The 24,650-nt window shown below is 31.4% G+C and overlaps 1 protein-coding gene across 1 annotated transcript in view; it reads left to right on the top strand.

The window, feature by feature from the left end:
• Positions 1-24,650, top strand: part of Cnbd1 (cyclic nucleotide binding domain containing 1) — a 429,741-nt gene that overhangs the window by 328,251 nt on the left and 76,840 nt on the right. The window contains exons 9-10 of the mRNA XM_027946778.3: positions 13,631-13,740; positions 15,264-15,414. Coding sequence (XP_027802579.3) covers positions 13,631-13,740; positions 15,264-15,414 — 261 coding nt within the window. The remainder of the gene's footprint in view (positions 1-13,630; positions 13,741-15,263; positions 15,415-24,650) is intronic.

Raw genomic sequence — 24,650 nt, 5'->3', positions numbered from 1 at the left:
TAACTTGCTGAAACTTTTATGGAGATTGCCTTGAACCTATAGATCATTTTTAGAAAACAAACATGTTAATGATATTGATTGTTATGCTTTCTAGTCATAAGCATGGAATACCTCTACATTTCATTTATAAGTTTCAGTCACCCTGTAGGTAAAGAACCTCAAACTTCTGAGATGCTTGTTGAAGGCAAAGGAAATACAGAATGAATAGTAGAAGAAGGATAGTTATAAGTACCAGCTATGACCAGTTATATAAATGAGGATTTAAATTTTTATAAGTAATTCCTTAAGAATATATTGTGTGTATTTTTTTATTTTTATTTTTTATTAGTTGTTCAAAACATTACAAAGTTCTTGACATATCATATTTCATACATTTGATTCAAGCGGATTATGAACTCCCATTTTTATCCTATATACATAATGCAGATTCAAATGGGTTACACATCCACTTTTTTACCTACTGCCATACTAGTGTATGTTGTATTCTGCTGCCTTTCCTAACCTCTACTATCCCCCCTCCCTTCCCCTTCCCTCCCCTCCCATCTCCTCCCTTCCCATCTTCTCTCCCTACCCCATCTACTGTAAGTAAATACTTTTGTTTCCATTTCTTTCTTACTCCTTTATCATGACTTATTGACTTTGTGACAGTATTTAAGTATTGTTAATTTTGCATCATAATATTTAAGTCATGAGATTACAGAAGAGTAAATGTCATCCAGGGAATTTACCTCTTTTTCTGGGGAAGGGGTTAGTGCATTTTTTGATGTGTGCAAGATAGTTTCATGACTTTGGTGGAACTGTTATCTTCTGATTGTTGGTACTCAGAGATTATGTTCAGTGTATAGAGATTCATACTGGTGCTAAGTTGACAAGTGGTAGAATTTTGATGGTTAATTTTAGATGCCAATTTGACTGAATTAAGGAATACCTAGAAACCTGGCAAGGTATGATTTTAGGGGTATATCTGGGCAGGCACTATTAAACCAGCTAGGGTCTTAATGAGAACAAAACAAAAACATAGTAACAGCTGATCTGTCCCTCTATTCTCTGGAGTTGAAATACACTCTTCCTCTCCTGTCTTTCAAAATCAGAACCCCAAGTTCCCCAATCTTTAGACTCTAACACTCACACCAGCAGGTCCCTGGGTTTTTAGGATTTTGACCTTGTACTTAGAGGTATGCCATTGCCTTCCATGGCTTTGAAATCTTTCAACTTGGACTGAAATATACTACTAGCATATTAGTCTCCAACTTGCAAATGGCCTGTTGTGAGACTATGAGCCTCCATAATTGTGTGAGGCAATTATTAAGAGCTAATAGATCGTGAGCTAATAAATACTTTCATCTCTCTATTATCTATTGTTTATTGGTTTTGTGTCTCTGAAGAATTCTAATACATGATTTATCATATAATTTTAACATTGTTTGAAAAATGTTAGAAATTTTAAAAATCATATTTTTCCTTGCCAGAAGAATATTGTGCACAAAAACTCAAAATTAGATAAGCAGTATATTTACTGAAATGTTATTTTGTATAAAAGTCTTCCAGAGTGATTGAATTAATTTGAGTAAAAATAACCATGTATAATAAAACAAATCCATTTACTTCAAATGATTTATCTATATTCAGATTTCTTTAATATATGCCAAGTTGAATAACTCTTGGGTCTAAATTAATTGTTGTGAAGTTAATTAGATAACCCATTATCTCAACAAATGGGTAAATGTAATCATCTTGTAATGTAGATACAAATGAATGAATTCATCATACCATCCATGTACTTCCTTGGGCCTATACATTTAGTATATATTTATCCACCTCCGAAATAATGCTACTGAAGTAAGTGAACTGAAATCACTGTAGGTGGTTAAGCAGTGTTGGGTGAAGTAATTAATCAACATATCATTAATAAATAGACAATTATCATGATTAACTAGTATTTATAACAAAGTTCTGCCAGAACTGAAAACTTTGAAATTTTGTTTTAACACAAATATAAAAATAATTTGCTTCTATTGATTTAGTACTAGCTATAAAGAATTCTTATTTGTAGACTAACTAATATTATCTACTTTGATTCGCTTTAGAACCCTGTAAAGTCAGGTCATTTTACCATTTCAACTGTAAAGAAAAACCTCTTGACTCTGAATCAATTTGTGTTCAGGATGAACACAAATGCTCACTTTCCCTAACATGCAATATTGTATTGAGCTTTAACATAAATATAAAATATATTTAACTTCCATATCTACTTCTATTGATATTTAGATTCAGCATAATGCTAGACAAAGAGTAATATTAATGAGTTAAAAATATTTTTGTAACATAGGAATCATACAATTCCTGTGTTTTCTGAAAGATGATCGTATTTGTTTATTAATTAATTTAATTATTTGGCAATGTCACCTAAATTTTGCCCTGGTAGCCTAATCCTCCTTCAAAGAAAGAAGTCCTCCATGGATCAGGAAGTTGAGCAAATTTGCACAATACTCTTTTTCTCTGTAGAATAATTATGTTGAATATAAAAATTATTAGACTTGATTTGTTCAGATGTAGCATCCTAACTATAATTGATTTTAGGTTGATGCCAATTATTTCCTCAAAATTTTCCTTTTTATTATACCAAGAACTAGTTTCCATTTCCGACCATTAACAAATTTGTATAAGAAAAAAATAATTGAAATGCCACCATGTCTAGGTCTGAAGTCGGAAGAGAATTATTAGAATCTGCCTGTACCTGCAGGATTAGTTCCTGTAGGAATGGAGGGTATTTGGCACAGGGATCCAGTCTCTGCCACATGGTGGTTGATTCACAGAGGTAGATAGGTGAATAAGTACCTCAAATCATCTCATCTACATTCTTCTTCTTTTCTATTCCATTGACCAAATTTGACCAAAAAAGAAAAAATAAAAATGTAGGGAAGACTGGATAATGAAATGTGTGAAAATGTGCATAATGTGGCAGAAAACAGAAAAGAGCAAAGGAAGTTAGAATGGATTTAAAATGTTTGCCACCACCAGCCATGGTGGTGCATGCCTGTAACCCTATCAGCTGGGGATGCCGAGGCAGGAGGAATTATGATTTCAAAGTTAGCCTCAGCAAAAGCAAGGTGCTAAGCAACTCAGTGAGACCCTGTCTCTAAGTAAAGTACAAATAGGACTGGGGATGTGACTCAGTGGACGAGTGGCCTGCGTTCAATCCCTGGTACAAAAAAAAAAAAAAAAGTTTGCCATCATAATTTTATCTGGAAGAGTGCACACACAATGCGGTCTAAGAAAATTCTGGTAAGATTTCACTGTGGGAATTATCTCACAATCACCAAAACATATCCTAATAATAAAATGGTTAAAAGAGAATAGAAACACATAATCACAGAAAAATAAGCCCTGAAAACATGTCATAACTTTTTATCAACTCATACATGATACAAGGACACTTTAAATCAATAGAAACACACTGGAAATTTTAGCAATTATTTTGGGAGTTTCTGACATTTGAGACAAATTCTTACTTCATACATTATTCAAAATATAAATTTTAAGAAATATTATCTGTTTAAAGAAACCCTACAAATACATTGAAACAAAATATAAAATATTTATTTTAATAGTGTGTGAACTTCTTGTACATGAATTTATGAAAGGAGTTTTAACCTTTTCGACCATACAATGATAAAAATGATGTGTTGAAAATTATAAATGAGTAAAAACATTCCTAAAAATTGGAAGAAAATATTTTCAACATATATAATGACAAGGGATAAATAACCTTAATCTATGAAGTTACTATAAATAAATAAGACTAAGACTCCAGTATTCAAATGCACAATTAATATAAACAAAATATTCATAAGATATAAAAATGGCAAGTATATAAGCAAATGATTTTACCTGTTAGTAAGAAACATGCCAATTAAATGAATAATTATATTCCATCACAATTTATTATTAGCATGTTATAAATAACATAATTTTTACAAAATTTGGCACCTCTGCAGATATCTGTGAAGGGAATTTATTGTTGTATATTTTAAATACAAATTCTTGTCAGATTTTAAGATGCAACTGTAGAGAAAAAATGGTTGCATTCTTCTAAATTAAGGTACTTCTATACTGTAGAAATCTTTTTAAAATAGTGATGTTTATCTGTACATACTAAAGTAGAAAGTCGACTAGGACATACTGACAAATGTATAAAAATAAATAATTTTTAAAAGGAAATCACACCACTGAACATTAACGACATGATGTCTTTATTTCACATTCTCCTGTTAAGCCAATGGGACAATTTTAAACATAGAGCAAAATAGAATCAATGTAAAACCAAAGTAAACAAGTATCTTTGTAATAAGCAAAGAGGAATCTTAAAAATTGGCCAAATGTATGAGGGAATAAGTGTGACCATAAGGAACATATACACTGAACCACTTAAAAATATATCTGGAAACAAGTAAAAGGCTTATAAATACAAATAAATATCATAATTATAGTTTGATATTTATATACAATTTTCCCAGAATCTGATAAATAGATTTAACAAAAAAGTAAATACAACTAGAAGTTGAACTTTACAAACTTAAAAATTCAAGATGTTAGATATATATTCAGATATCTCAATATTGATATCTCAATATCCAACAGATTTTTTTCTTAACATATATTACATAAGGAATATTTACAAAAAATATTGTATATAATGATCATGTAAAATCAAATGCAAACAAAACAAAAAAAAAACCCTTAAATTTTATTTTAGAAAGATGCCAAAGGTACAGTCCAAAATATTTAAAAACAAAATAATTTATTCTTATACCCTCCTGATTAAAAGGAAAAATAAGAAAAACTTCCAGACAAGTATGATAGAAATCAAGTGTGATTTCAGAATAATGGGATATGGCTAGATTGGTACACAGGACATTTATCTTAAAGAAATAAAGATGAAAAATGAAGGAGCTAGTAATTTGAAATAGAAATTTTTAAAAATAAAAATCAAATCCAAAGAAATAAAAACTTTAAAATAATAAAGGCAGATTGATCAACACGGTTCAATGTGTTACTTTATTGAATAATTTGTATATAATAGTCTGGAAAGACTTTTTGTTGTTGTTCTTTTCGGATACACATGACAGTAGAGTGTATTTTGACATAAACATCTGGAGTATAGGACCCCATATTTATGGTTGTATATGATGTGGAGTTTCACTGGTTATGTAATCACACATGAACATAGCAAGGGTATATCTGATTCATTCTAAGGTCTTTCCTATTTCCATTTCCCCTCCCTTTCCTTCATTCCTCTTTGCCTAATCTAATGAATTTCTATCCCCTGTATCTTGGATTCCTGTTCTAACCATTTTTGACCTCAAACTGTATTCCTTTTCCCTCTTAGAATTATGGAACCAATAAAAAGACCTAGTGCCAACTGAAAAAAAAAATGTTCTGGAAATGTCTTAAGACTTAACATACTCATGTACTAATTTATTCAGTAATCAACAAGACATTACTAAAGTGTCCCAGATAGTAAAGTAAACATTTGTGTTTCAAGATTCAATGGGTTCCAGTCTTTAAGGAACTCAAAATACTGTGAAGGAGACAGAACATTGAACAAATGTAATACTTTTCGTTATAAATGTATCCAGAAAAGAATCAAAGGAAAGACCAAGATTAAATTAAGTAAGCCTGGGAAAATTCAGAAAGTGTTTGAAAAGTTAATATTTAAACTGAATTTGGAAGGAAAAATGAGTGTTTTATCAGATACAATAGTGAGTAGAAAAAGTACTCAGGGTCAAGACAATAATATATGCTAAAGTTTAAGGAGGAAAAAAAGCATGCAGCTAGAGTAACAGTGACAATTTGATGTAACTATAATGAATAACCAGTTGTAGTTGGGTAGAAGGGAACCAGGCTACAATTTGTTAAGAGCCATTCCAATCTATAATAGGGATAAAATGCATTTAAGACTTCAAAAATAAAATAAAAAGGGCAAGTGATGAATGAATCAGGAAACAATCATATACAAGCCACACAGAAAAAACAGTTATTTGTGAAATAAAATGCAGTTTTATAAAAGCATTTTATTTGGAGTAAAAGCTATTGTAAGCAAATGAAACACAATAAAGACACAATTAAGATTTAAGAATAAAGTTTTATAAACTAGACTATTCTAATGAATTGAAAAACTACATGGAAAGTATATGTTTTAGAAAATATAAGATATTAAAAGGAAGATGATTTACAAAGGTTGAAAAGACCTAAGATCATTTTAAAAAGAAATAAAACAATGGGATCATCTGATCCAATTAATGGATACTCCCAAACTTATAAGAAAGTTAGCATCTTACACAAATTATTCCAGAAAGCACCTTTGCATCATTCATTTTTTCATATCAAGCCTTATACATTCCGTATCTGTCAATTGTAGTGTTTGTGATATTTGGAGTTTATACTTAGTCTTGCTTATGGTGCTTTCTTTCCTTCAGTGATTTTTTTTTTCCCTCTAAGATCCCAGTTACAGTTGAGAAAGCCTGAGGATCAAAATTTGGAGTTAGTAACAGCAATTTCATAGGCAGCATTTACTTTGTGGCAGACATGGCTACATGCATTTCATATATTTACTAAAGCAGTCATCAAGCACAGGGGAAATTAAATCCAGATTACAAAGCAATGTTCAAAGTTGAAATGAAAAAGAGAAAATCAAATATATAATTCTAAAAAAAGAGTAGACTCTCAAAAGCCAAAGTAACAAGAACTACAATATTAGCCAGAAAACAATATAACAGATCTTTGAACACCAGTCCTCTAAAAGTATCATAAATTTGTAAGATAAAAAGATAGGGCAATATGTGAAAAGGGAACATAGGAACCTCTGGTTTTGAATACCTGTCCACTGTCTCTGTCTTGGTTGATCTCTTTTACCTCTATAGGCAAAGAATAGAAAATTCATAGCTGGAGACTAATATGAACTTAATCATGTATGTCTAAAGTTTAATACAACGTTTTAGGGAGAGGAGATTATGATCAATACTGGAACAATATTAGTTTGTATCTTTTTGGAATATGGAAGAGATTTTTTGGGGGCGGGAAGAAGTTGACTTTTTTAGGATAGAACAGAATATAGTCTGAGCATGACCTCAACTGTAAGAAAAGGAGATTTCTGCTAGAAGGGGAAGGGGTAGGGGTGTGTGGAGTACAGGCACAAATGTTAAATTGGTTGACTACCAAGGATAAAGAACTTGGTTAAGACTTTTGGACTTTGATTCAAAGTACTTTATGCTGGTACATAGCGTCAAGAGGTGACTGTTCATTTTTTAAATTTGGCTTCAAATAAAGTAATATTGAAATATATACTCTTTTGGAATTGGAATTTATTGGTCTGTTTACAGAGTGTGACCCTGGCTATGATATTTAAAAATACTAATCTTTAAGTTATTTTTGTTAATAAGTCGGTATCTAGCATTAGTTTTCAGTTTCATATTTAATTCAGGTGATCTTTTTTTGAGATTGATTGCACTCTTTGAAATATTTCTGGTTATTTTTTCATAATTCAACTGACTATTTTTGGGTCTCTTTCATGAATACAATTTTATTTCCTATCCTCTAATTTTAATGTCAGACAAAGCATCCACACGCGCGTGCACGCACATCCACACACACAGACACACACATACATCACATCACACATACACAGATAAACATTATAGTGTGTCTACATTTATATACATATAATAGTGAGGTGACAATAATGTTACTGGTTTACTTCTATATTTGCTAATATATATTTTATTGAGAAATCATATTCTCTAACAATCTGTTGGAATTCTTTGGACCTTGGTATGTAGGTTAGGTTAGTTCATTCAAAAAGAATGTTTTTCTTTTCCAAGGCATTTAGAGTAACTAAAACCCAGCATAGTCTGAAAATAAATGTTTAATTAAAGGAATTTATTGCTGCACACGTGGTGTGGATTTTAGCCCCAATACTATGAGTTTATGGTTAGGAATTTTCAAAAAGATTTTTTCCTTTCTATTTCTCCATTCTGTTCAGTACAAGGGCTAGGAAAGGAAAATGTCTACAGAGACTCTTCTTGTGAGGTGATCTTTTCTCAATTCCCATTGAAAGTATTGCCCTTTGCGGGTTGCATAGGAAGATTTCTGCATCTGACCATTCACACATACTGTCTTACCTTAGTGACTGTACATTTACTTTTTATTCCTGTTATTGGAGAAATTTTGTTGCTTTTCTACCATCTTTTATAGCTTAAAATTTTCTACCATCTTCTATAGCTTAAAATTTTTATGTGGAATGTTTAGTTGGACTGCTTGGGGAAGGGGTTTCAGAAAAGTATAAGCCACCATATTTTGAGCTTTCTCTTATGTGTAGATAACCTCTACAGTGAGATCTTACATCCATTCAACAAATATTTGTTGGGTGACTATATGTAGAGCCACAAGTGAAGACTAGATAAAAGGAAAGATCCTTGTCTTGTCTTGGTGGAGCTTGAATTCTAATGGTGATAGGATGAAGTATACAATAAGCACAATCAATGAATTAGAAAGTAGTTAAATAGTTACAAAGAAACCCTGCCCCCCCCACACATACACAGAGCAAAATCGGGTAAAGGAGTTGGGAGAAGGGAGTTGAACTATAGCATACAGTGGACTTCTCATTATAGATCTAACTGAGGAGATGAGATTTGAGCAAAGAGTTGAGAATGAGTAAGTCTATGATTGTTGGTTGTTAGGCTGGACATTGAATCTGTATAATTTCTATTGCCTTGACCTGTGAATGGCTTCATAGCCTCAGCATTTGTCCTATTTTGGATACTAAGAAAGTAAGGTTAGAGAATATGTAGGAGCAACAATTAATAACATGGGAGCCTAGAATCAAATCTAACCCTTCTTTATCTCCTCTGTTTTGCAATGAGTAGTCATATTGTTCCAGAGCTGGGGACTCAGTAAAACTGAGAGAGCATGAAGTTCCCTTTCATCCTGATTCTTGTGATCAGGCTAGAAAGATTTCAGATATTTTCTCAGAGTAACAGATATGTTTATTAGAAGAGATAGGAGAAAGGAAAAGTGGTCAGTTTAAGGGAGAAGGGGGTCCTCTCAGAGAGGAAGGAACAGCATGACTTTCCTGCCCTCCAGTTTTATTGAAGGTCCCAGGGAAGTTTTCAGAGAGCCCTGCCCAGATCCATCTCTTGAATTTTGACTTACAACAGAATGACATCAGACTTTTAAGTCCTCTCTGCCATGACAACTCTAGGTCACTTTGGCCCATGCTGACTGGTTCTAATTGGAACCTGTTCTTAGAGGCTTTATGGTTATGGGAAATTATTTTTATATCCCTGAGTTCTGGGATCTGTTCTCGTAAGGGTCACAGCCCCATCCCCTCATCAGTGCAACTTATGTTATGTTATTATTGGTCTTTGGGACCTGAATTTCTTCTGCCTATTACAGGTAGTTTGCTGAGGAATATAACATATCCTATCAATTTAAGCCAGGTATGGCTACAGGTAACTTGTTTTTTAGAAAAGAAAGCATGTGGGTCAGAACAATAGGTTCATTTTATAGAGTCATTCTCTTAACCTCATGTTCCCATTACTTAGGTCTGTCTGCATACTATAAATATTTTGATAATTTCTATAAAATAGTCCTATAAATGTGTTGTTTTAGCAGATTCTTTAATTGGAATACTATCACAGGCATATTCAAACTTTTAATTTCATTCATTTATACTACTCCAGATTTCCTCAATCGATAATTATTAGATTTAAATATACCTGTTTTATAAATCACAGATTTGTGAGGTAAAAACATTTATTTTTTATATTTTATGCAAAGTGATAAGCAATTAACATACTTGAGGATATTTTACTTACACTGTGCATTCTTTACAAGAACAACCTATTTTAATAAGATTCAGATGACATTGTATAATTCAAAATTATATAATCAATGTTTGATTCTTTTCATATGCATTTCTATTTCAGAATTTTTCTCTTCTTAGCTATAAGTGATATATATATATATACACACACACATATATTTATCTGTGTATACATAAACATTTTTAATAATGAAGAAGTAGCACATAATGTTTGTTAGTATTTATTTAGTATTGATAATGGTATAGACAGCTTTTATAAAGATTTTTAAAAAGCCCTTGGGACCACGGTTATGGCTCATTGTGGCTTAAGAGCATGTGTGAGGCACTGGGTTCGATTCCTGGCACCACATAAAAATAAAAACAAATAAAATAAAGTTATTGTGTTCATCTACAACTAAAATAATAATAATAATAATAATAATAATAATAATAATAATAATAATAATAATAATGTCCTTTCTCACCAAACTGTCTTAATAATAGTTTAAATGCAAACTAAATAGATTTATGAGGAAAATATTTTCAGAAAAATATCCACAAAGGGAAAAATACAGTTTAAAAAATATCATTAATGGTACAGTTCTTCTACACTACTCTTTCTCTAATAGTCCAGAGTTATGAGAATTGGTATTCATTCAGCTAATGGCCATCTTGCTAGAAGCTGAAATTTTTGATCCTCAGATATACTTCTGTTCCAAAACTATGTTTGTTATGTTAGGCTAATGGGTTGGAGTTCATCTTCATTAAGAGGATGTTCTTTAACAATCTTTCTAATCACTTTGTTTCATTTAAACTGAGACCTTAACTGTCCCAATGCTGATGCTAATAGCCAGAAGGGAATTATCCTTCTTATCATGACTGCTTTTACCTGACTCGAAAATTGGAATAGAAAAGTTTTATTAAGACTTGTGTTTCCTGGTACATGATAAACAACCAAAAGAAGAAGAACAATGACCCATGTTCACCTTCCATCAGCTTTCCTCTCCTTTTCATTTGTTCTCTTCATAATGGTCTAATATTTTCAAATTTTAGTGTACGAGTCTGAGTTTTAATGAGGATCTTTAAGTCTGTGGAAAAAATTAAATGTATTTTATGAACATAAGTGAACATGACCTTGAAATAATAGTTAATATAATTTCATCTTTAAGACTACATGATTAAATCTTTTCATTTAAAATTGTTGTGTAAACTTGTAGATCTTTTTGTGTTGTCATTTCTACATAACCCAGGAGGAAGGTAAGCAGGTGCCATTAACTTGACATCACTGGTATATTTATAAGGAATGGGAACCATGATCAAAAGCTGAATGAGTAAAATGCAGAATCACAATGAGGGAGCAGGTGGTTTATAGACAATGGTATGATTTTTGCAACCAAATGTAATGTGTTTGTCCCTTGTTGAGTGCAAAGTTGATAAGCTCAACCAGGAGATAAAAGAGTGAAAAAAGGCTAATTATTTGTTGCAAGAAGTACACTGAAGGTAATTTCAAAGCAGTGTCTTGTTGGACAAAACAAACAATGGGATTTTATTGGACGATTCATGCATATTAATGTAGGAAATACTTGCCATCACATATAGAGGTGGGCATATTCTTGAGCATTTCAGTTCAAGGTCATACTTAACACATTAAAAATGATGGATAGAAATGCTTTCTGGGTAAAGAAATTAGTATTATAATGAGCAGAGTTTACTCTGTTATGGTTTTGACCTTATGTGTCCCCCGAAGGCTCATGTGAAGGCATGGGCCCCAGGGCAGCAGTTTTCAGAGGTGAGGCCTTCAGAAGGTGACTGAATTATGAAGACTCTGGCCTCAATTATGTATTAGTCCATTTATGGTTTTATCACTTAGTGGGTTTGTGGGGAAGGGCCTTTGATAAAAAAGTGGTTTCTTTGGCTTGCCAGCTACCATGAGATAAGCAGCTGTATCTACCATGTTACTTGCCATGATATTCAACCTGACCATAGGCCTAAAGCAATGGAAATAGCTAAATAGACTGAAACCATAAGCTAAAATAAATCTACCCTTTTTTAAGTTGATTTTCTCAGGTATTTTCTCATAGCATCAGAAAGATACTAAAATATTAGGATACCTAAAAAGAATGACACAGAGTGTTTTTTTTTTTTTTTTTTTTGGAAGTTTCTCTAACGGACCTTATCTGAAATAACAAAAACATTTAAGAGACCATTAGCATTTATTTAGAAGCAGCAGTTTTTCTCCTCCATAGGCATAGAAGATTGCTCATAAAAGTACCTTCTTAGCATATAATAGGTTTTTTTTTTCAATCAAGAAAGTAATATTATTTTTATTTTCTTCCTTTTATAAGTATGAAGATATGCATTTTTATGATGCCTTATTAAACTCAGGTTGTTTACCTAGATAATAAGTGGTTTTCTGTATTATCTTTTTGAGATGAACATTCATAATGATTATCATAAAAATATAAACAACTGTTCATGTAGCTAATGCCCCTCTGTGGAATGATTTGGTTTTTCCATTGTTAGCCTGATTTCTATGGGAAAAATTTCTACGCCCTCTATCTTCTTTGGTGTTATAGATACTTCTCTATGATCTGTGTTTGGTGTGACTTCTAAGAAAAGATTTACAGTTGTGGAGGTATAGATGTTAAGAATTATGAGTTTATTTACTATTTGTTATAGTGCATCTTTGTTTTAACTATAACAACTGTTGGATTCTATACTTTCCTTTATATTCTCACTGATTAGCTTAAAGAAGTGAAATGGTAACTGTTTGCAATATGATAATTTGGTACAGGAGTTTTACTTTTAAGAGAAAGAACTTTAAGAACATTTCCTCTTGACTTTGCAATCTACATATTGCACATGTTACACTTTGATTTCTTAAGATAATTTTATATCATTACCTGTACCCAGCATGATTAAACAATAAAAGCATCATCATAAATTTTTGTTTAAACAAAATATATGGTTGAGAAAACGAGAATAGCCTTGTAATTTTTCTATTATGATCTTTCAGCTTTGAAAATTATATGACAAAAGGGGATAACATGTTCTTAAAATCATGTCAGCCAAATCACTGAAATGTCTTTTCATTTATCTTTAAGTGTTTTTCTGTTGTGTGTTGGTGTTTATTTTTGCTGGTAATAAATGATATTTACCAATTATTATCATGTTCTTTTTAATTATTATATTTTGCTTATTACTGGGGATTAAAACCCTAGCACTTGTGATTTTTAAATTTTGAGACATGGTCTCACTAAGTTTTTGAGGCTGGCCTGGAAATTGCAGTCTGCTTCCCGAGTTGCTGCAATTACAGGCTTGTATCACTGTGCCTGGCTTAACAATGATTTTTAAAGACTTGAGTTCAAGGTACAGGATCTGGATAGATAATTGGTAAATATTCTGGGAGTCAGTTGTTAAATCACTAGCAGTTTAAAACCAGCCATGGTATAAACATTTGCACCAAAACAATTAGCAAGTGCTTGGAATTTCTCTTATGATCCCTTTTCTTTTTCCCTATAGGTAGTTACTAGCACCCTACTGCCTTTGCCAAGTATTGTCCATTTTTATTCTATATTATGTTATACATATAAATACCAGCCACAATTTTCAAAATTTTATACCAAGTAATGTTGCCTACAAACTAGCATCCTCTAAAAAATTTAATATGAATAGTTTTTAATGTATGCTAACATTTATTGTCATACTATTTAAAATAATTTATAATAGAGAACAAAGTGTGAAATAATCTATGTCTTTTGTTTTTAGTGATTGTAAAAAGTGGAAATATCATTTCTTTTGTGGCTTATATTCATTCTGGATATTGTAACATTTATAGAAGTATGATAGGACTTATGAAACTACAAACAAAGAAAGTGGTAAGTTTTAAGCATGTGGATTTTCTTTGATAATTAATCTACTTAAATGAGTGAAGTGTTTCTAATATATTTTTTCATACTTATTGAGCATTAGTTTGTATTCTTTGTGAAATATCAGTTTAATTTTTTGACCTTTTTTGTGTGTCTTTTTATATTGAATTTGTAAGATGTAAGGATAAATAAGGTGTAAGACAATACTTATTGAGTTATAAGACTAATCAATAAATACATTACAAGATGGTTGACCTCTTTATCAGATAAATACTATTTCAAATCATATCAAGGTACTACTATAAACATATCAAATTGGCTATAATATGCTTTGTCATATGATCCAGCAATTCCAGAAATAAAAATATGTATCAACATAAAGACTTGCATCAGTTCTCATAAGCCAAAAGCAGGAAGTAATCCAAGTGTCCAGTGGCAGTTGAATGGATTAAATTATTGTGGTATATTTATGTAATAGAATGCCACACAGTAATCAAAGGAACACATGAGACAAAAAGAATATGCAGGAATTTCAAACTTATTAGGCTAGGTAAAAAATGTCAGACCCCAAAGAGTACATTATAAAGATTCTATTCTTATGAGTCAGGCAAACAACTAATAGACAGTGATAAAAAAGAACTAAACTCTATTGGTCAGATGATCTTCAATAGAATTCATTTAAATAATGAAACTGACTTGAAATCTACTGTACCAGTCAGATGCAGTGTAAAGATCTGCCATTTATAGATATGGCAGAGATTCCAGCTATGTTGGCTCTGACTCCAGGATATTTGGTAAAGACTTCTACTTTTTCCAAGTTCCTATCACCTTCCTACCCTGAAGGCTGCATTCTGTTTTTATATATCTTACTGCTCACCAAATCATCCTTGTTTCAATACTGAGTAGATCTCTGAGAAAAGATAATTTAAATTCTCCATTTTTTCTCCAGAACCATCTATACTGAAATTGTGGTAAGTCTTTCTCCCCAAAGTTTCTAATTGGAACATAAATTGCTGCTTACTTTATTGATTTATATATTTTTATTTTTTCAAATTTAAACAAGGAAGGCAGGGGAGAAGCATTTTACATCATCAGTTCTGCCTGTGATACTTTCCACTTATTTTGTTATTACCGTGTTAGTCTGGTAGCTAGCTGTTCTTTACATTCGGGGCTGAGGTAACAATTATAATTCAGAAAACATCCTAAGCAAGCTCTGATTTTAAAATGGTATCCTAGGAGCTTGAAAGATTGAATTAGTTCAATATTTCCTAGACAACTTCATGGGTTAAAAGTTTTAATTGGCAGATCATTAAATAACACTGCTGTCAGTTTCTTAGATATACTGAAGTTGTCTATGAATTTACTGTTGCTCTAACATAAACACATGTAGGAATTAATATATCCTCTGATTTTATGAAATTGCTAATATACTTACATAGTAAAATTATTTACGAATAAGTGAGTTTCTGATAATTATAATAGTTATTCATTGTATGCAAATAGTTTCAATAGATATCAATTATCTTTTACAGAAAAAAATTCGAAAACTTGTTTATATGGGTACACTTAAGAAAAATGAGTCATTTGGTGAGATCAGTGTTCTTCTTCAAGTTCCGTTCCCTTGCACAGTCATTGCTGGAACAGAGGTCGAGGTGGCAATCATTGAGGATAAAGACATATTGGGTAACACATAAATGTCTTTTAATGTTATGCCATTTTATTGGCTGAAATTTTGTATTTTATAGACAACTTAGGACACTCAAGCGTGTGTATATATGTTTATTAAAGAGACAACATTTATATTGATAGAGAGCCCCTTTGATATCATATTGGGATTCAATTATGCTACTTTAAGATATATTAGTAATACTTTAAAAGACTTTGATTTGAAATTAATAAAAATCTCTGCTAATTTCCAGTTACCCAAAAAACCAATATTTCCTCCTTTTTTTGAACATCTTTTAGCTTTCACATCTAAGGTCATTGCTTTTATGTTTTTGTTTAGATCAAGTATGTAATATTCTTACTGTTCCATCTAGATCAAGAATATATAAAAAGCTATCTCTTACAGAAGTTAAGCCTTTTTCTGAAAATTTAGAGCTCTAGGAATAAGAAAAGTATAATCATGTTTCTGCTGGTATTTGGTCCTCAAATATTATAAGTACTAAAACAAGCTATGCAATTGTGAATGAGGAGAATTGAATAATAATTAAGTGACAACACGATGGAATATTAAAGTGTAGCTTTTTATACAATAAAGCTAAAGAATGTCAAACATTGGATAAAGAATAAGAGAAATTTGTAGAAATTAACATGGGTGAGAAGTTTGCTTATATAAATTTGAAAGATTTTCATGTTATTCATGTGTAATTTGACAGAATCCTCTTATCCTGAATTTCAAGTATTTTTCTGTCTCCTAGAGAATGTACAACCCACACTTGTTAACTATGATTTGCAATGAAAAGAATAATTCAAATTCATGTATCCACTTTTAAAAGTTGTAAAATGTCATAAATTTGGAATGACATTTGTTAATTTTTTTTTCCTCTGTGATATTCAAATACAACCTCTCCCAAGGTAAATATCACTTAAAAATAATTACTAACCACAGACTAAAATTATAATATTCTCACTTGATATAGGCCATGTTTTTCTTTTCCTATGCTAATTGGTTAACTGGTCCAAAGCAAATACACTGTGGACACTTTTATGTAAATCAATATATCACACATTGTATTCTTTAGGATTCCCCAGAGAAACAGAACCAATTTGCTATGTATAAATATATAAGAGGAGATTTATTGTGGGAATTGGCTCATGTGATAATGTGAGATCATGATGTCAGATGTCATGTCATGATGTCAGATATGCTGTTTGTATGCTGGAGACTTACAAATCCAGTGTTGTAATTTGGGGCAAGTTTGAAAACCTGAGAACTGAGGGAGCTGATGGTGTAACTCCCAGTCTGAAGCCACAATTTCTAACACTTGTGTATGTGTGGGGTGGAGGAAGCTTGTGTAAATCCTGGAATCTGAAGGCCTTTGAACCAATACATCCAAGAGAAGAAGAAACTGTCTGTGCCAGCTGAAGATGAGAGATAATTGATCCTCCCTCTGCCTTTTTGTTTGATTGATGCCCTCAATGTATTGGATGTTGCTTGCTCACAGTGGTGACAATGGATTTTCCGTACACACTCTACTAATTCAAATCTTAATCTTTCTTAGAAATATCCTTACAGATATACCTGGAAATAGACTTTTATAATTCATATGAGCATTCCTTAATCCAAAATGATACATCAAAATAATAATCAAATACATGAAAGTGTTTCTTTCAAGCAAATATTAGAATCTGTTTTGTCATATGACAGCCTAAAATTCAAATAGATGGCATAAGCTTAAATTTAACTGTGTTGTATGTGTGCTATTCATACTTTAAATATTATTTGATAAACTATTCATTTGAGAATGATGTTATAAAAGATACTGACATGGTCATGTGGGCCTAATTAACTTCCCTAAAGAGAACTGAGCTTGAGGGCTTTTCTTTACTTTGCCACAGCTTACAAGGAAATAACACACTGGGTATATTACAAAACATATTTTTTTTCTTCATTCTAAGTATTTTGTATCTTTTCAAAGGGAGTTAAATTTTAAAAGAGAAATGATTCTAATAAAATGGTGGTTAATTTTTCAAAAAGAAAGATGATCTTTAGGGTTGGGGTTGTGGTTCAGTGGTAAAGCACTTGCCTAGCATGCACGAGGCACTGGGTTCAATCCCTGGCACCACATAAAAATAGACAAGTAAAATAAGATCTAGTGTTCATCTATAACTAAAAAGAAATTTAAAAATAAAAACAATCTTTAGTTTGTGTTTTCACATTTATTTATTCTATCTCCTTTTACATTGTTCTTTTTATCATCTAAAATATGGGCATATCTCTACAAAGTGACATGGGATAGGACCCCCAAAATGTGAAATGAGCCTTAAAAATATCAGGTTGTAGATAAATGAAAATGATACAAACCTGTCATCTTGCTATCAAGGGTTATTATTAGCTATTACACTACATTGATGTGAGGAAAGAGAACAGTTTATCTGATTGTGATTTTTAATGAAGATAATATATTTTTGTCCAGATGAATTTATACCTTAAGTAATTTAAAGGTAATGCAAACATAACTATTTTAATTTTACTGATTTCTTTAATTCTCTTTCTACTTTAAAACAAGCATATAACTTTTGTAATGAAAAAGAATTACTTTGTATATAAAAATGAATTTACCACTATTATTTATTATATCTCATTCAACCATGTATGATTTAAAAGTAAGGGATAGCTAATAGATTTAGCTTATCTTTCTCCAAGGAAAATTCAATTCCAAGCTGACTTTGGTACAAACTACCTGAAAGTGTTTTTGTTTGTTTTTCAACAGGAAGAATTTCCAAACACATTTATTTCTCATAATGATTCACTTGATCAATAGCATAAGATATGAGATTTTTTTACCCCCTATAAATAGGCCTGATAGTCTCTTTAGGGGCACTGAATATATTCTTTCTAAAAATACATCAATATTTTTCCTGAATGCTGAGACAAGTTATAAGCAAGTTTCTCCTTATTAACAATGCTAATCAAAACAGTTTTAACTCTTGAACAGTTGTCCCAAGAAATATGTTTCCCTTTTGTTCTTTGTTTCTGCTTTGTAATAGAAATTTTGATGTAAAAATGCATTCAAGTTAAAAATAAAACATAGCACTCTTTTTAAAAAACAGGATAAAAATAAGATGTTCTCCGATGATTCTTTTAAACTAATTGTTAATCATGTTGAAAGAGAAAATGCAAATAAATTTTAGTAAAATTTTTACTTTATTTAGCAAAAAGCTTTGTCTACATGAAAAAAATGCATAACATAAAAGTGTTACTCAGTATGTATTTTATAAGTAAATATATTGAAGAACTGTTTATGTAATAAGGAAACCAGCTAATCATTTTGAACACCATACTGACATTTAAATGTAATCCTTAGTTGGTAAAATTAAATTTATCTTATAAATTATTATACATCATAAATTTTTATAAGTATGTGTACATATGAACTGGGGATATAGCTCAGTTGGTAGAGTGCTTGCCTTGCATGCACAAGGCCCTGGGTTCTATCTCCAGCACCACAAGAAAAAAAAAAAAAAGGAATTAAAGACAACATGAATCAGAAAATAATGTTTACCTTAATATGTTATATGTTATATCATGTGTATCCATCTATCTATACACATACACTTAAATTTGTCTTTTAAATGAGTAGTTTCCCAAACAAAAATATTAAACCATTTCAATTTGTAGAGTTTGGGATGACTGAGTTAATTTTAGGATTTTTTTTTAAATGACAGAGTTGATATTAGCTCTTATAAGACAAGCAACAATAAGATATCAAATAATGTGTTTCCACTTTCCTATGTGCTGGTGTTAAACCTATACTACAATTGAATATACTTGTTCTACCCAACTACTTGGGAGAGTGAGGCAGGAAGATCTCAAGTTCAAGGCCAGCCTGTGCAACTTAGTGAGACCCTGTCCCAAAATTAAAAATGGCTGGTGATGTAGCTCAATGGCAGAGCTCGCTTGGTTTCAATCCCATTACTGCCAAAAGAAAAGAAAAGAAAGTAAAAGAAATTATGGTTCTACTATGAAATGTAATCTCTGATGAATTTTATGTACAGTGACTCAAATGTTCTATAATTGCATTATCATGCTACATCCCACAATAATATCTAGTTGTCAGTGGGTTTATTTGTTATTGATAAAAATAATATCACAAATTTTTTACATACTTAAAGTTTAAATATAATTTGTTTACTAGTATAGAAAAATTTAAAATTAACATCTCTCTGGGGTTTTTGTTTTATGTGACAGACAATATTGCTGGATATCCAATAACTCATTTACTGAACAAGTAAAATTTAAAGAAAGAATTCACAAAGGATTTATTGTGTCTTTTTCTTTGGTTTTTGTTGTTATAGATGTTCTTTCCTTGTCCTTTGAAATTTCAGTGTAATGATTTCATGATCACTTTTAAGTTATAAAATATCCTGTAAGCCATTTTTAGTTGCAAAATATTCTTAATTAAGATTTTAATAAATCTAGCCTGATAAGATGTAAGTATATAAACTTGATTTAAGGTTGATAGGCTTGCAGCATGCTTGTATTAGTTTTCTCTTGCTGAATAACAAATCACCATAAATTTATCAGCTTAAAACAACACTCATTTACTATCACAGTTTTGAAGATCAGATGTCTGGACAGCTTGACTCATTTCTATTCTCTGGTTTCACTTAAATGAAATAAAAATTGTTAGTCAGATAAAACTCTAACACAGAGTCTCTGAAGAATAGTCCACTTACAAGCTCATAAAAATTTCAAAAAATTTAGCTCCTTAGCAGCTATAGATCCGAGGTCTCTCTTTTCTTGCTGGTTGTCAGCTCATGGTCATTTTCTACCACTATAGGATGCCTCACCCATATCATCCTCTCAGTCTCAGCAATAAAGACTTGCCTCTACTGAATTTTTCTTGCATTTTAAAATTTTCCTACTTTTCTCTCTCTGTTAAAGAAAAGCCTTTGCTTTTTAAAGAACTCATGTGTTTAGATTTGGACCCACCTGGATATCTCCTTATTCTAAGGTCAGTTGGTTGGTTTCCTTAATTTTATCTGCAAAATTCTTCTGCTTCGTAATGTATATAAAGCTCTCTGTATGGTGTCCTTAAAGGTCTTCTTCAGTTGAGGGGATTAAGAGATATTTTTCTTTGTACCCCCTTTAGAGATAGATGTAAAACTTAGAGCAGAATTCTTTAGAGAAGTCCTCTTTACAAATTCTCTAAGAACCTCCATTCTCGCCTTTTTTTGTAACCTCAATGTGAGTTCAGGACTTGTTTGTTGACATTCATTTTGAAAAATTGATACTTTCTTGTGAAACATGCTGCCTTAATTTCTAAGCCAACTCTCTCACCTTTTTATCTTGGAACATTCACTAGGCCAGGCATTATTCTACATGCTTTACATATTTCATCTGAATAAATGTTCACAACAAACTCATGAGATATGTGCATTTAATATCTCTTTTACACATGAGGAAACAAGTACAAAAAGGTTAAGTGTTATCAACACCCTTCATCCAACAATCTTAAAGGACACACCTGTAGTTGACTGAGCTGGGTTATTACTCATTACAGTGAGGGAAATTATCTCAATAAGAGGGTACTAGAGAGAATCTTTTATAGCATTGGGATTTGTGCTGTGTGATTTATGATTGCAGTCCAGTGTCAAAAGTTAGATGAATACTCCCTCCTTTTTTATTTTTTACTTTCTTAGTGAGTTGCTTAATAATACAGTAATTAAGGAATAGATCAGGGAATCCAAACACAATCTGCCTTGAGGGTCCATATGTTATTTTTTTATAATCTCTTCAATCCAACATCTCTATGTAGGTGTTTTATTTCATCATATTTTCTGTATTTGTATAAATAATATCTAATAATGGCCTTCAGTGTTCTCAAATATTTAATAGAAAACATACTTTTCCTCCAACTGAGAAATCCATGACACAGTGAGCAATGTCCAAACTAGAAGTAGAAAGAATTACTTTCTTAGGTTAACCTTCCCCACCTGTTGTTTGAGTGGTATACTTTATTTTCTGTGATTGAAAATACAAAAATATGTATTTATATTGTCTTTTCTTTCTTTCTTTTGCAGAGTAATGGGGGTTGAACCCCCAGGGATACTCTTATCATTGAGCCACACCTTCATCATTTTTATTTTCTCCTTCCTTCCTTCCTTCCCTCCCTCCCTCTCTCTCTCTCTTTCTTTCTTTCTTTTTGAAACAGAATCTTTCTAAGTTTCCCAGGCTAGCCTTTATTTTTTTTGGTGGGTGTGGGTGTGGCGTTGGGGGGAGGATACTGGGGATTGAACTTGGAAGCACTCAAACACTGAGCCACATTCCCAGCCCTATTTTGTATGTTATTTAGAAACAGAGTCTCACTGAGTTGCCTTGCCTTTGCTGAGGCTGACTTGGAACTCATGATCCTCCTGTCAAACCCTCCTGAGCTACTGGGATTACAGGCATGTGACATTGTGCCCCACTCAGTGGCCTCTATCCAAGGAGCTGGGATCCACCAGGACTTTGCCACCACAGTGAACTTCTTAAAGATGTAGCTTGCTGCCTTCTCTCCAATTTTAGATGTTTTCAACTATTATTTATGGTTCCTCACTGAATGAACAATCAGTACATTATAATATTTATTCATAGATCCACTGATTTTCAAACATCTCCAGAAAGTCTAGGTTGGTTTTCTGACTTAGGGTCACCATCTATAGTGCATCCAAGATACAGTTCTTAGAATATTATGATAGGTAAGGAAAAAACCTGATTTTACAAACATAGATGACCTTATCAATCCAATAATAGGTCTTTATTAGCATAATAATTTATTTGTCCAAAAGTAAGTGGACTCTTTTATTTACATATCAAAGATTATTAAAATGTCCAAACTTTAATGAAACAAAGTTCTAAATGGTATAAGTTAAATTAGTTTGCATATGGTTAATTTACCTCCATTTATGAAATGGTATACTTACTTTTCATAGGTTGTATAAATCATGATATTTTCTTGGGCTCTCAGGAAAAACAATGTGAACTCTCTAATTGTGGTAGCTTCCCTTATTTAAGTAAATGTGATTATTTTCCTCTATTACATTTTTCTACTTTAATATTTTTAATATAATTATATATTTATCTTATATTGGATAATTTACTATAAAGATATATTATAACTTAAACATTATTCCTTTATCAAGTATTGAGATGAATTATTCTAGTAATAAAGGCAAAGTTATGTGTTTTTAAAATCAGTGGGGTTTTGAGTGTTGGTTCAATTTTTCTTTCCTCTCAAGATAAAAAGCAAGTATTATTGGAAACTAGACTTTTCTGCAGGTGATGATTAATGGCTAGTAATATTTCTATTGACCCAGAATCACAGTGGTATTAGCTCAATGGATTTAAGTGAAGCCACCAACCACATAGGTGATATTGAAATAGATAGTTGGCCCTGAGTGTGAATAATATAATTTGAAATGCTGCCAGTGAGAATTTTGGTTTTAAGGCATTATTGCATGCAGGAATCTTGATGTATCTTTTGCTTATGTGAACATAAAGCATTTTTAGAATAATAATTAATTTAGCTTTAATCCTTAACATATGCCAGTTTGGATTCTTCAATCTTGTAAATATGATGCCTTTTTTATTTATTTTTGGCAAGGAGTTTAGATAAGAGGACATATAAAATTATAGGTAATATATCTTTTTTCTTAGAAAATGATTTTTATGCTCCAAAATTGTAATTGTGAAAAAAGGAAAGGACAAAAATATTGGCCATTAAGAAATTTTCAAACCATTACAAAATGCTTTACTAGTTTAGCAGACAACACAATATTTATGGGCTATCATATTTGAATTAACCAAAATTTTATGAAAAAAATAAAATAAAAATAAATAATAAAAAATAAATTAAATAAAATTTTATGAAAAACAAAACCCAGAGCTCAAACATGCTAGGCAAATATTGTAACACTGAGATACATTTCCAGCCCCTAAAACTTATTTTATAATATTTCAGGCCAAATTTCTGTAATAACTTTAATTTTCAATATTTTTTAAGAAAGACCAATTCTATGCATTATGACTATTATTTTATAAACTTATAATTATGTTTTAATTCCTGATGAGTTTTAATATTTATCCTCTATTGAAAAAGATTGCTTAATTGTTGTAAATTATCATAGTTGACATCCGATGAATTCAGTGTTACAACTACTGATAATTCCAATAATCTTTTAAAACATTATATTTTTGCAATGCAGTATTTTTCTTTTTTGTTTGTTTATATTGTTTGGAAAAATTAATACCCCACTCTCTTACAAAATAATTCATAAAAAGAAAATCAGTATGTAGGTAATAATGTCTCCATAATTACATATATGACAGTTATGTTCAATTTATAATGTAACCAACAAAATACAGTTACTGTAATGTATTTTTACTGTGAATTTCCTGTGTACTATTCCATGATGGTTTTTTGTAGTGTTTCTGACAACATATCTTGGTTGGTTTCTAAATATTGACTGTCATTCAGTTTTACAGGAAAAGATTTAATGGAACAAAATATGTCTTCTAAGAAATTTGATAAAAATCACTTCTATTTAGAAAGTGATGCATAAATAAAATACTGTATTTAAGATATAGCCCTTAAACCATGATGCCAATAAGATCAACATTAACAAAACAGACAATCATGGAGAATTTTTTTTTAATTATCAGTGTTTACTTCCTCAAGTGTTTTAGATTTATGCCTTGTATGGAAGATACCATCCAGAGACTGAACAATCTTCCATCTCTCTCCCTGACTACAGAAAAAGATTAAATTCCCCAACCCCTCTTGCAGTTAGGTTGCAGCCAAGTAACTGGCTGTGATTAATAGAATAGAAGGAACTTATTTTTGCCTGGCAATGAAAGATAGAATCTTCCATGATCTCACTCAGTGTCTGGTAGTGAAAGGCTCCAAATTAGCACAATCGCATGAGAGTGGGAACCTGGACCCTGGGATTCTTTTCTTGGATGGAACTGTCCAGAGGAATAGCTCAGCCAGGAACATTTGTATTAAACTTTGTGTAAGTGACAAACATTCGTTGAATTAAGCAACCAAGATTTTTGTTTGTTTGTTATAGCAACTAGCAAGTGCTACCCTGAGTCATACAACTGGCAAAAATGCAAGATTTTCTGAGGATTTGTTTAAAAGTACTGATTTCCAAATTAGGAGAGAGAAGAAATGCTTATGAAAAATGATTATTCTTTTATGCTGAGCATGTAG

Source organism: Marmota flaviventris, chromosome 15 (genome assembly GCF_047511675.1).
Source record: "Marmota flaviventris isolate mMarFla1 chromosome 15, mMarFla1.hap1, whole genome shotgun sequence".
NCBI lineage: Eukaryota > Metazoa > Chordata > Mammalia > Rodentia > Sciuridae > Marmota > Marmota flaviventris.
This window is presented reverse-complemented; position numbering and strand designations above follow the sequence as displayed.